This window comes from Semicossyphus pulcher, unplaced genomic scaffold, assembly GCF_022749685.1.
Source record: "Semicossyphus pulcher isolate SPU_LCO1_2020_fin unplaced genomic scaffold, fSemPul1.0.p SCAF_3, whole genome shotgun sequence".
Taxonomy (NCBI): Eukaryota; Metazoa; Chordata; class Actinopteri; order Labriformes; family Labridae; genus Semicossyphus; species Semicossyphus pulcher.
Genome location: NW_027211704.1, coordinates 24,529,582 through 24,542,327, shown reverse-complemented (window position 1 = coordinate 24,542,327; position 12,746 = coordinate 24,529,582). Strand labels below are relative to the sequence as shown.

The 12,746-nt window shown below is 41.6% G+C and overlaps 2 protein-coding genes across 2 annotated transcripts; one reads left to right on the top strand and one right to left on the bottom strand.

Moving 5' to 3' along the window:
* Positions 1 to 4,681: 4,681 nt before the first annotated feature.
* Positions 4,682 to 9,240, bottom strand: tada3l (transcriptional adaptor 3 (NGG1 homolog, yeast)-like). Its single transcript, XM_069678386.1, has 9 exons — positions 9,161 to 9,240; positions 8,581 to 8,819; positions 8,202 to 8,449; positions 7,978 to 8,083; positions 7,708 to 7,843; positions 7,488 to 7,591; positions 7,234 to 7,340; positions 5,345 to 5,536; positions 4,682 to 5,229 (listed from the first exon to the last, which is right to left on the bottom strand). Exons 2-9 carry the CDS (start codon positions 8,788 to 8,790, stop codon positions 5,037 to 5,039), a joined length of 1,296 nt encoding a protein of 431 aa, XP_069534487.1. The 5' UTR covers positions 8,791 to 8,819; positions 9,161 to 9,240; the 3' UTR covers positions 4,682 to 5,036.
* A 468-nt stretch (positions 9,241 to 9,708) lies between these two features.
* On the top strand, positions 9,709 to 12,499 carry LOC138605768 (actin-related protein 2/3 complex subunit 4). Its single transcript, XM_069678198.1, has 6 exons — positions 9,709 to 9,797; positions 10,521 to 10,639; positions 11,041 to 11,152; positions 11,248 to 11,343; positions 11,648 to 11,818; positions 11,959 to 12,499. Exons 1-6 carry the CDS (start codon positions 9,795 to 9,797, stop codon positions 11,962 to 11,964), a joined length of 507 nt encoding a protein of 168 aa, XP_069534299.1. The 5' UTR covers positions 9,709 to 9,794; the 3' UTR covers positions 11,965 to 12,499.
* Positions 12,500 to 12,746: the final 247 nt, after the last annotated feature.

The following is a 12,746-nucleotide window of genomic DNA, read 5'->3' as shown; positions in this document are numbered from 1 at the left end:
ACGCCCCCTCTACATACCTCTGCTATCTTAAAAGGACAGTATATTTCTCAAGAGCTTTGAGCCTCTTCTGTCCATAATTACTGTCTGTGATAAACAGCACTTCAACATAGGTCTCTCTTATCAACCTACCTCTCTCTTATATCTGACTTATCAACTAGTGATCCTAATAAAGTATAGTCAAACACTAATGTTTACAGCAGTAAATTGATGACATCATCTGTGAGGTCACTATTATGTCGCAAAAAGTTGATGATTAAGATCTGTCCTTGGCTTACAGGTTAAATTCTCCAACAACAGAGAAGAGAGTTGGACAGCTCGGAAGCTCAGAGCCAACCGGTTGGAGCTTCTGCTCCGGCTGCTGGAGGTCAGCTGCTCTGCGGAGACCGATTCAAATGGCAGTTTCGGTTTGGGGGAATTCTGCGTCGAGTGCGCAGAATTCCCCCAAACCGAAACTGCCATTTGAACAGTCAGCCAGAGAAGAGGCATCAGCTTGCTCTTCTCTGGGTAAAAGAGATACCAACCCGGTAGTGTACGTTAGAGCAAGTGGTTGTGGTAGGTACAGAGGTAAGGAGGTACTTTAGTTTAGAAGAAGTAGGTGGCCAAACATTGAAATCTAAAAATTTGAGAATTTGAGCCTCAAAAAACACTCATAACACCTTAAACAAACGTGCTGAAAATTGCCCTCATAAGTATTAAGGGCTCATTACGGTGACTTGCGTTGTAGGGCTTTGGTGTTAACAGCATTCAAACAACATGTTTGTCTTTAGGCCAATAATCCTGATCTCCAAATGTCATCAATCTGGTCTCATTTTAGTCTACCTCAATTTTTTTTTAAATACTATGAACATACTCACGCATATTAATTACATTAAAATACTAAACGTCTACATCCAGCATCTCTGTGATGCTTTAATTCATGAGTTGTTTTGAGCTAAATGCTAATGCTAGCAAGGCAACAAGTTCACAATGACGAGGCTAACATGCGGATGTCTAGGAGTTACAGTTTTGTTTTGTATTGTCATAAGCTTGAGCAAATTGCAATTTAAACGTGGCGTGGGATTAAAAGTCAGGGGATTGTCAATATTATGGGGGTACGTAAAGGTACATAATTTAATGGCCTTCCATCTTATAGTTGTCATATAGTTGTTACTTGAAACATTTCTTGACAATTCCTCTAGTAGATGTTGAGACATGAGATGACTGGGTATAATTTAATAAGATGTTTGTTCTTATCATGTACAAAATGCCCTTGAGAAATGTCAGGCTAAAAAGGGGATACAAGAATCCTTTTTCGTCACCTCAGCAATAAGCAAAGCCCAGGCAGGTGGGGCTGAATGAGGCAGAAAGATTTGCATATGAGCTGCCAATTTCAGGAGCCACACAGAAAAGCTTCAACTGCCATGCAAATGAGAAGCAAATAAGATTCAAACCAGACCAAGGTAAAAGGGGTTCTAAAAGGTGTACGCGCAGGAGTGTTTTTATATATGTGATGCTTTGAGTTTTTTCCTCTAACTGGAGGCTAAAAGGTCTGTCAAGTTTTACCACAACAGCAACAGCAGCGCTCCGGGGAAGGACAAACCATGACATCAGAATAGTGGAAGCAGAGCTGAAGACAATAGTTCTCTGTGCAGATGTAGAGCCAAGGCGTGGCCTGGCTGGACAGAGGGTCTTCTCAGTGGACCAGCCGGCCTCAACAGCTGTCACAACCTCTGTCTGTATCTCTGTCACACTCACAATTTCAATAACGCATGCAAGCTGACAAAGGATCGAAAGATTTGTGTTAAATCCCTTTACCCTAAAGTGTGTGTGTGTGTGTTAGTGTGTGTGTTAGCCTCACTCTGTCCATGTTTAGTGCCAGCTCAGGAACGCAGGGACGGAGGTGGAGTAGGAGGAGAGAGCCCCAGAGACAGAAACATAGTTCGTACAAACTGGCAAAACAAAGAGCCAATGGACAGAAATTCCCCAGCTAGGAGATGAGGAGTGATAGTAGCATAGATGAGTGTGTGTGTCTGCGTTGTTTGACTGAATACATAACACACAGCACACAGCCTGTCCACATGATAGCACAGTATTTACACTCTTTTTGTCCTCTCATAATTGCCTGAGGAGGTATTGACAAAGCTTCCAGAGATGCAGCCTCTGCCCATCTTCTGCCACAATAATGAAGTACAAGTTATTTACCCAAACCCTCCAGTTGAGAGCCCTCTTCTTAAACAGCCATAAAGGTTTACAGGCTGTGACAGAGAGGAGTGAAGAAGCTCACCACGAAGCTGAATTTCACATGGGGAGAGGAGGGAGAGAGTTACGTGACCGAGCAGAGCTGAGGCTGAAGTCAGAGCCACATACATCCCTCAGGGACAAACCACCTGGGTTTGTAAAAGGGAGCTGGTTAGCTTTTAAAAAACAGCTCAATAAGGGATGTGCAAACAGCGGACGAGCATCATTGAGCGTGTATGAGCAGTGTATCAACAAAACCCACCTGCCCTTCAGTTAAGGTCTAATGACAACAAATGCAACAAAGGCAGTGTGTGATACGCCCAGCCTCGAGGGGCCGCCACAGCTTTCTATTCAGCCTCTCATTCACCTGTTAGGTCGATTCAATAGGTCTGCATGTTATTAAAAGCTTTCACACACGTGGGCTGATGGCATTATGAATTTGCGTGGAGGAGGCCGGGCTAGACTGAGGGGGTTTTACATGATGATCGGGCCATTGTTGGAGCTCTGCACAAGGACACTGAGCATGAGCTGTTATTTTTAACTAGTCTACAGACTTTCTGAAAAGATGGTCGAGCTGTATTTTTGTAGATTTATACATGGTTAGTCTGATCTCTCAATCACAGCATATTCTGTATATACATGTGTATATAATCATAATCACTTGCCAGTCAGTATGATTCTATGGGAAATCAAACACATCTGTCAAGTTTAAAATAGTAGTTAAGGTCTGCAGCACCCTTTTGAAAGTCATGTGAGAACAACTTCTTGAAGAGAGGGAGTTAATAATGGAGACGATAGACAAAAACACAGAATATATTCTCCCTGCGTTTTGATTTACATGTATGTATTCTTTATCCTGAAGTGAGGTTGTGTCTTAACTCCATGTGATCGTGAAACAGAAGTGTATGTGATTTATTTGTTGAGAACCAATTGACGCTCACACAGCTGCACACTATAGGACTCACAGTCTCCTGCTTTAAACTGGCCTGATCGGTAAGGAGGATACCTTCGAGAGAAGACTGGCTTAACCACACTGACCATGTTGGTGTAACATCAACCACAGGCCCTTTGCTGTGTAAACTCTGCGGGCGCAATCGGTCAAAAGATAAAGACTGCCATCTAGTGGTGAGTCAGTAAACAGGAGAGCTTTCTAGTGGGGTCAGATGAAACACTAAAAATGTTTTCACAGAAAGGGGAAATGATCCAGAACTAAAATAAAACACATCTCAGGTCCTGAGCTTTAAATAAAGAGAACACTGTGGCTCAATAATAATACTGTGCATGAAAATACAGGTTTTCAAATTCTTAAAAGCAGAGCAGCAGAAAGATAAATTCTTGTGTGCTACTTTGCATCTTTGCACATTAGATTGTGTGACTTTCTGAGTAATAACACTTCAAGACAAAAAAAGTAGTGGCAAGTCAAGGAAAAAACAGGAGTAAACCAAAATAAACAAGCATCCACAGATGATAAATAATGTATATAGCTCAAGGCAGTTGCCTGTTTGTTTTTCTCTCTATCCACTACTTTTCCAGTCGCAGCAGATGTCCACCAGAGTCTGGTTCTGCTCAAGGTTTTGGCCTGTTAAAAGGAAGTTTTTTCCTTACCACAGTTACCACAGGCTTGCTCATGGTGGATTAATGTTAATAATAAATATTATCACAAAGAGTACAGTCTACACCTGCTCTTTAAGTAAAGTTTCCTGAGATTGATTTGTTGTGATATGGCACTATACAATTTATTAATTTGATTTATTGAAGAATGTTACTATAATATTCATACAGATTATTCTAATGCCAACAAATAAACAGTTGAGGAAGTTGATTTGACAAAATGTTCTTCATGCTTGTTTAGATCCTAAATATTAAAGAGGTCTGAGTGCTTGGTTGTGGACCAACATTCAATGTGCATGGTTTTACAATGAGATAAATATGCACAGGGACAGAAGCCAATAAACCCTTATTCAAAATATTTTGTGGCTGTTGAATTATAGAAAGACTTAAAATCCATTTTCAGCCAAATTGCCTAATACTGTACTGGAGTAACACATCAACCCATGTTACATTTGCAGCTAATCTTTAGCTCAGCGCTCGTCTTTATGAAGAGGAAAGTTAGATCTATCACTGTGTGATGTTTATTTACTAACAGAAGACTTTGCCCATTGTTTTAAAGTTATATAACATAATATGGTACTGTTGGTCAGTGCACTTCGGTGGTAATGGAAAACAGCAAACAATAAGCATTTAAACATACTGTAGCAACATGCAAAATATTAATATAAGTTAATAAAGTTAAACCGTTGTTTAAATCAGAAGCAGCATTGTGGACTCAGATCTTCTGTTTCTTTTGCATCATCAGATGGTCTCCAGGACAACTAATCTAAAAATAAAAAAAGGACTACAGTACATACTTCAATGAAGCACTGCCTTTGAATTGTGTATTTTAAACACAAACAGAAACTTTAAATCAAGTGTTGGTGATTTATTAATTCATGTATATTGTTTTTATAACATTACAATGGTAAACAAAATAAAAAAAATATTTAAAAAATTCAACTGAAGAAAGAAATTCAACCAAAGAAGAAAAAAATCTCTGACACATACGAAACACTACTGATCAAATAAGCATTATGTTATTCACAACATAAAAACTACAACAGAGATGTTTCTAATCATGCAGACCTGCATTACACTGTATCATACATCCTCATACAGCTGTTCACTGACCATGTAACAGCTCTCACAGCTGCCTAATCCGTCTCAATCTGTCCTTCTTCCAACATGTTTTCAGGAAATAAACCAGACAAAAACAGTTTCTTTCTCTATCCATCCAGTAATTTGAGGATGCTCTCTCTCTCCTTCAGAGCTTTCCAGGCCTGGTCTTTCTCCTTCTTGGTTGGGGTGCGTTTCTTCTGCCTGGCTGCCATGATTCGTCGAAATCCTTCCATCACCTCATTGTCAGACACCCTGACTCTCTGCCTCAGCTCCTGCTTACGCATCTCCTCTTTGGCCAATCTGTGCGGCAATAGCAGAGTTAAAGTCAGCAGCTGATTCTGTATCAGACTTTATTTGCAGTAACGTTTACTTCATGGTTAATTCAGTATATCTGTGTATGAAATCGTGTCCTTACCGGAGCAGCTCCTGCTTACGGGCTTTATTGTGAGCACTCAGGGCTTTGAGCTCAGCTTGTCTCTTCTGCAGCTCTGCCAGGACCTCGTCCTCAGAGTCTCCTCCTGGTCCAGGTCGCTCCTCAGAATCCAGCAGCCCCTGAGCCACCAGCTCCTCTTTGATCCTGGCCTCCAGAGAGCGCGTGTGAGGAACACTAGGAGGGAAAAAAAAGACATATGATATGAGGTAAGTGGCATAGAAAGTAAATCGTTCAGGGATGGAAACTTGGTAAAAAAGATCAACTTTACTGTGCTGCTGTAATCTACATGTACAGCACTATGGATGGGTATCGAGAATCTGTATTTTTTCGTACCGGTTCTCGGCACCGACATTACCTATAAGCTCACAGACCAACGGTGCTCCTATCTCGATTTTCCATTAACATTCCGTTTTATTTATGCCGTTTTCATTCAATAATTTCATTCTAACATAGCTGGCATCCGTCCCAGAGTGATGACAAAGCCGCCGGCGTCAGAAAAGGCAGCAGACCCTGGATTGGGACACAGCTAATGACGTTGCATTGTTGTGGTCTCGCAGCTAATGCTTACGCTGTTGCTCGCATTACTGCCAGTACATCCTCTGATGGCAATGCTGCAGCTGGGATTAGCCAAACTAAAAATGGAGTTAACATGCATGGTTCTAATAAATAAGCCAGTAGTTATTCAGTCAATGTTGTTTGCTAGCTGCCTCTGCTCCCTCCTGTCGTGAGCAGCATATCTACACATGCTCGTAAGAGAAACACACACACAGATGTCCACTGCTGCGTCCCTCCTGTAAATGCATTGATTAAGGGTACGACATCTCCTGTTAAATATAGACCTTGTTATGGCGCAGCTGCAGGTGTCATTCAGAACCACACAGGTTTTGATCGTTTCGACCATAGACTGTATAAAAAGATATATACAGTCATTGGTTTCAACACGCAACGTCTTTAAGGACGAGCCTCCTTCACACGCGGCTCACCTGCTGCTGTGTGTTATTTGGGCGACTTTGTAAATCTTGTAGCTTAAGATAAATGTAAACAGAGCGGACATATAGGGGGAGAGAAACAGAAAGGGGCGGGGGCGGGACGAGCCTCTGTGGGCAGCAGGTGAAGGTGTGTGTGGAAAATTAACTAATATGAAGCAAGATGAGCAGATTAAAGTAGTTTGTATATCGTGGAGAATTAAGCACCTTTCTAATGGGGAAATAATAAAAGATTTACTTCACTACAGTGGAGCCCAGCTGGTTTAGGTATGTGTGAATTATGAGTTGCCATGACAGCCAGAAAACTATGTTTGTATTGCTTATGATTGTTACTGTTACTATATTTACTGTTAATGTTAACTGTTGTTACTGTAGGAAGATGACCACAGCACTTAACCCCAGTTACAACCCCCTTACTGAGGCACACTATGAGACACCCTAATAAAGACATCTTTGTTTTTTGCACCAAATGATGGAGAGTAGCATCGATAAGAGTATCGACAAGTATTGTTATTGATACCGATACTGCTTATCAATAAGCAGAATCAATAAAATCCTATTGATATATACAGCACTGTGCATATGCATCTAAATAAACACACAATATTTGGAGGTAAAGGGATTTAAAGTGCATGGAATCACAGCTGCAGCCCTGGATGTTGTTAAGTAAAATAGCTTAGGATAATAGGAGCCCATCAGTGCTATTTTGTATGAATGGGACAAACACAGGGTGAAGTGTTTTTTTTCACTCTATGCTTGATCCCTGAGTTTGTGTAAAGGGTTAAATGTGTGTAAAAAATGGCTGCTTACATTCACATGTATCTTATGTGGATAACTGACCTTGTCTCTAATATTTCATACATTTAATATGTATTGCACAAATACCTAAAAGCTTTTCCTTGGCTTCGTGGAGAAGTCCCAGCGCCATCATTAGCATCCTTCCCTGAAATGTCGGGTATCGGAGAATCCTCCATGGGGGATATAATGTTCTCCTGAAAGTAAACAGGAAAATTAGGGTCACGTTTGAGTGTTTTCCCAATATTTGGATATGAATATTTTCAATGCCACATCTCACTTATTAGCTGCTATGCCTTGGTAAAAGTTTTATCTTTGTACATTCTTGATCACAACATACTGACCTCTACAAGGGCCTGGAGCAGACGCTGTGTGAGAGGACCGAAGGGACATCCATCTTCTGGAGACTCATGTTGGGACTCTGACTTTTTCAACAGGGAGTCCACATCTAAAGCAGTTGAACATGGAGAGGAATATAAAAAGCAGACACATGCTTATGTAGTAACAATGGTCTGGCATGGTAACAACAAGGGGAGACTAGCCCAGGCTGAAGTGTTTCCACACCTTTTGCATCCAGCTCAGACAGCGGCCCCCCCATTAGGCTCTTTTTTTTGTCGTTGGCTCGTGCTCCTTCCCTCTGCTCCTCCAGCAGGTCTTCCTGAGCCCACCGCTGAGAGTAGTGTTTCCCCAGTGCTGGTATCTACAGTTGACACAGACAGTACCGGAGCTCATCACACATTTAAATAATACAATTCACCTAAAACAATAATAGCAAACCATTTGAGTGGTTTTAAGTGTAACATATCAACATGTTTTTGACTTTGTATGTCTTACTTTGAAATACTCTGCTTCATCATCTGGCGGTTTCAGAAGCTCTTCTAGCAATCGTATCTCTTCATTTGTGATATCAGCACAATATGGCTCGACTGACGCCCAAAATCTGAAATGGAAAAAAATGCTTAATTTGACTCACTTCACAAGTAAGTTGAGTAAAATTGTATTTGACTTAAGGAGTATATCAGAAGTGAGAGATATGATGAAATGCTGTTATTGCTGACCTGTTGGGCGCATCGTTTTTAGGAGTGCGGGGAATGTCTTGTGGATCATCTGTAAATTCATATTCCTGAACTTTAGGCTGCAGGTTTTTGGATTTGGGTCTGCCAGGACCTGGCCCTGGCCCATGACTGCCTTTTCCATCCAACTTCTGCTTCTTTGGTTTGTGGCGAGAAGATGCAGCAGGGTCGGGATCTTTTCCCATCTTTAGAAAGCGCTTGTCTCCCTTTTTGTCCTGCCAGTCTGTGAGGATCTAAGATGCAGCAGGTCATTTTAGATTTACAGTGGCAGACAACAGGCTTGGGATGAAAACATGATACAACATAAATAACCTAAACGAAGAAAACTGTGTGTGGGGGGGGGGGGTCTCCAGTTCTGGCCTACCTGTCTCTGCTCCTCCAAGGCTCGGAGACGGCGGCTGGCTGAGGACAGAAGCGTCTCCAGCTCCAGCTGCAGAGTGTCCAGCTCCTCAATCCCGATGCCATCGTCCTCTGAGCGGCCGAGAACAGCAGTGTAGCGGGGACACACCTTCACATGCTCGACTGGCTTGAAGTCGTAGTATTTCAGTGGGGGGCAGTCCTTTAACTCACTCATGATGCTGTTCTGCAGAGATTTTGCAGGGGCTGATAAAAGGAGATGGACAGTGTGGGTAACAATAGAAGACAAGACCCACACACAGTGGTGTCCAGATGTGGTTATTCAGTTAGCCTGTGTATCTCTTTTACATCCATGCATAAAACGCACGCGCACATACGCTAACACACGCAGGTCTGTTTCAGAGACCACAAGCTCGCTGGGCCCAAACTAGACATATTATTTTTCATTTTAAATTACGCTCGCTATGAACTCACGATCTTGTACACAAACGTTAAACATGAAAGCGAGTTAACGCTGTAAGAGTTGAATGGTACAGAGCTCAAGCTCATGTAAATATCGTAAATTGTAAAAGCGCAGAGATATTTACCGTCAGTGAATGGTGTCCATGTTGGGATAAACCATTTTGTTATGCGGGGGAGAAGTAGTACATTCAGACTAAAATATGCCTTGTCTTCACCAAAATAACAACTCTGGTCACAAAATGTAAATAACAGAACACAGAAAGGGACTTTTAAAATCGTTTTATGACTCCTAACGTATTTATTAAGTTGTGAATGAATATATCTAACACTAGAATGGTATCATCGGAACCAACCATGTTGTGACGAGGTGCCAAAAAAAATCCAAACCGCTCAACTCGTGATTGAATTATTACACCAGGTTATATATGGGTTATTGTTTTATTTTTAAGAGGTTTTATTAAAACTAATTACAACCAAAGGTGAAATAACTCCTGCAACAACTGCCTGTAGGCGAGATGTCCCCTATTCATTAAGCGCATTGGAACAAGCTGAGGGTGAGCTCGTTTCATGTGTCACATACTCCAACAGGGCGGAGCAACAAGCGCAAACAGTGTAATCTCACTTGTGTGGAGAACTCCGCTTCCTCAAACGAAGCGTTAGAAGAAAAAGAACGCACCCTATCTGTGCTCGGCGATGTAGGATTTACGGAAGAGGAGTCCCAGGCGTGGCAGAGGAACTTCCGTCTTTTACAGCATAAAAATGGTAAGTCTCTTACTCTGAATGTCTCTTCACTTTTCTTTATTTTTCATTATTTTTTCATATTCGTCCGCTAACTATGGCTATACTCGAGGCGAGATTAGCTAGCAAGCTCGGTGTTCCTCATAGACGCCGTTTCTGGTTGGCTGCAGTGAAAATAGAGGACGGGCATCCTTTACACGGTTTGCAGAAACTAAAGTGAGCTAAGCTGTCTTTTTCTCTCGGCCTTTTTCCCCCTCATAATTGGGACTAGTAGCTCTCCCAAAGCTCTGTTATTTTACGATGGAAAATCTGACTATACCTTTTGCTTGAGTACAGTGTTGTTAATTGACGTAAATAATTTGGATGAGCTGCAATCTCGGTCACCTGAAAGCGTCCCATCCACTAACAATTACCCAAGCAAAATCAGATAATACCCTCACATCTGTATTCAAATAACCTACATCAATAGATTGTGTTTTTCATTCTACAATGATTGTAAAATGTTCTTGCTTCACATATGAAGTGTGTGTAGTCTGTAGCTCAGCTGTAGCCACTGTATCCCTTCATAGAACTCGTTTTAGTTCCTGATCAAACCTGACCTCATAAGCTGACCCTGCCCCAGCCTCACTGGACTGGGAGGTTCAGTTTGCTCATGCACCCTGATTTTAAAAACAAATGCATCATTTAACCTGTTATTCTCTGCATTGGGACCCATCCAGACATTGATCTTATTCTATTTTTCCCCAGACAGCGACTCTGCGCCCCTATTTAAACGCTGTGAGGGCCACCTTGCAGGCAGCCCTCTGTCTGGAGAACTTCTCCTCTCAGGTGGTGGAGCGTCACAACAAGCCAGAGGTGGAGGTCAGGTACGTTTAATGTCTTGTATTTCGGAGTTAGCAGCCTCACTGGTAGTCCCCCAGCTTTGTTTCCTCCTGTTTTTGAGCCCTTAAGCTGCTGGTGGATCATCTACAGCTGTCAAACAAGTAAGGACTTGTGCAAACTTGCATAAGAAATTCAGGAGGGGAAAAAATGACACAAGCATGGACAAGGCTGTGAAATTGGCCTGCGGAGACTTGCAGCAGGCTGTGTGCAGGTGTCTTCCCCATACATTGAAGATAAATGGTTCTTTACATCAACTTCTAAGTATCTCTGTAGATCACACAGACTCTCAAGCACAATGATGACTTTCAGTACCGAGAAAATACAAGGGTCCAAAAGCAAGCATGTCTGTTTTATTTGTAACGGATGCATTGTGCTGTGGTTACAGGAGCAGTAAGGAGCTGCTACTTCAGCCTGTGGTCATCAGCCGCAATGACAAGGAGAAGGTTCTCATTGAGGGATCCATCAACTCTGTCAGAGTCAGCATTGCTGTCAAACAGGTGATTAAAAATAGCAATTGTTAACTGTTTTTGTTTCAGAGCTACACACGTTTTCCTTCACAGTCTAATGTTAATTAAAAACTGATTCACTGCAGGCTGATGAGATTGAGAAGATCCTTTGCCACAAGTTTATGCGCTTCATGATGATGAGAGCAGAGAACTTCTTCATTCTGAGGAGGAAACCAGTAGAGGTATGTGGGGGTTTTTTGTTACTAAATATAAAAGCTAGTGACAAAAGATGAATGATTATACAGTGGCAGATTACCCGTTATAATAAAAATAGAAAATGAAGAACAGTGAGAACTTTAAAAATGCAAACATTATAGGACTCTTCAAACACCGATGTGTTAGAAATTGTATACAAACATGAAGATCTTTAGTACTTTCTGTACACTTTCTCATTTCCCATGACTGTACTTACACAAGTGATATTGTTTCAAATATTGACTGGCCTCTTATCTCTTCTTTATTTCCTCATTTGCACTGTGATTTCAGGGATATGACATTAGCTTCTTGATTACCAACTTCCACACGGAGCAGATGTACAAACACAAGCTTGTGGACTTTGTCATCCACTTCATGGAGGAGATCGACAAGGAGATCAGCGAGATGAAACTATCCGTTAATGCAAGGGCCCGTATTGTTGCTGAGGAATTCCTGAAGAACGTAAGAAACTTCTCTGCTGTCTGGTTTCGTTGGTCAAATCTGAAGTGTTTATGTAATAAATTGGTTTCTGCTCACAACCTTTAGACTCATAGCTGTAATTGTGAGAAAATCAAAAGTAATTTGACATCTTCTTTTCACAGTTCTGAGGGCAGTGTTGTCCATGCTCCCACACAAGCTGGGAAATAGCTCCGAGGGCCAATCAGCACAGGAGTGGAGAACTAAAGGAGTAAACAGCCAATCAGCGGGAAGATTAGAGGAACATGACCAATCTTGCGATGATACATTTGCACCCGTCTCGAGTATTTCCCTGTATTCATGAATATCAATGACTGTATATAATGAAATATTTACCAGTTTCATTTTCAGCCTCTTAGAACAAATCCCCAAACAAAGGCGGGTCCTTAAAGTATTAATCATGTTGATAGCCATGAATACAGGGGCACTGAGAACGTTGTTGCAAACAGATGGCCAGCTGTTTGTATTTTTCTGTATGTGAGTCTGTACGTTCTGTCAATGTTGTTTTAAATTTGTCTCCAAAAATGTCTCTGTTCAAACCCATGGTTGAGGAAAGTAGTCTGTGTAGGGTGTAACCAAGGACATGGAGCAAAGAGCTGTCTGTAAAGAAGCCACCAAATCCCATGTAGAAAATAACGAAAGTTAATAAAACTCTGTTGTTTTATACCTCTGCTGTTCTTATTATGGCACTGCTGTTCTGTCTCATTCACTGTGAGTAATTGTGCTGTTGCTGCTGCTGCTACTATAAATGGAACTGGTTTGCTTCTCAGGAAGTTGATTTTAGTCAGCACTTCTGCACAGTAAGTGTTATTTGATCTGTGAGGAAGTGGAAGTAATACCTTCACACTGCAGAGAGTGTGTGAACTGCTTTTGTTGTATAGTTTTTGTTCACACTAACACTAAAATCTGAAAG

Excerpts from the sequence above, each read along its gene's own strand:
- tada3l (XM_069678386.1), bottom strand. The coding sequence starts at position 8,790 with ATGAGTGAGTTAAAGGACTGCCCCCCACTGAAATACTACGACTTCAAG. Across the intron at positions 7,341-7,487 it reads TGCTCCAGGCCCTTGTAGAG|GAGAACATTATATCCCCCAT; the intron begins GTCAGTATGTTG and ends GTTTACTTTCAG. Across the intron at positions 5,230-5,344 it reads CGTAAGCAGGAGCTGCTCCG|ATTGGCCAAAGAGGAGATGC; the intron begins GTAAGGACACGA and ends ATTGCCGCACAG.
- LOC138605768 (XM_069678198.1), top strand. Across the intron at positions 10,640-11,040 it reads AAGCCAGAGGTGGAGGTCAG|GAGCAGTAAGGAGCTGCTAC; the intron begins GTACGTTTAATG and ends CTGTGGTTACAG. Across the intron at positions 11,153-11,247 it reads TCAGCATTGCTGTCAAACAG|GCTGATGAGATTGAGAAGAT; the intron begins GTGATTAAAAAT and ends GATTCACTGCAG.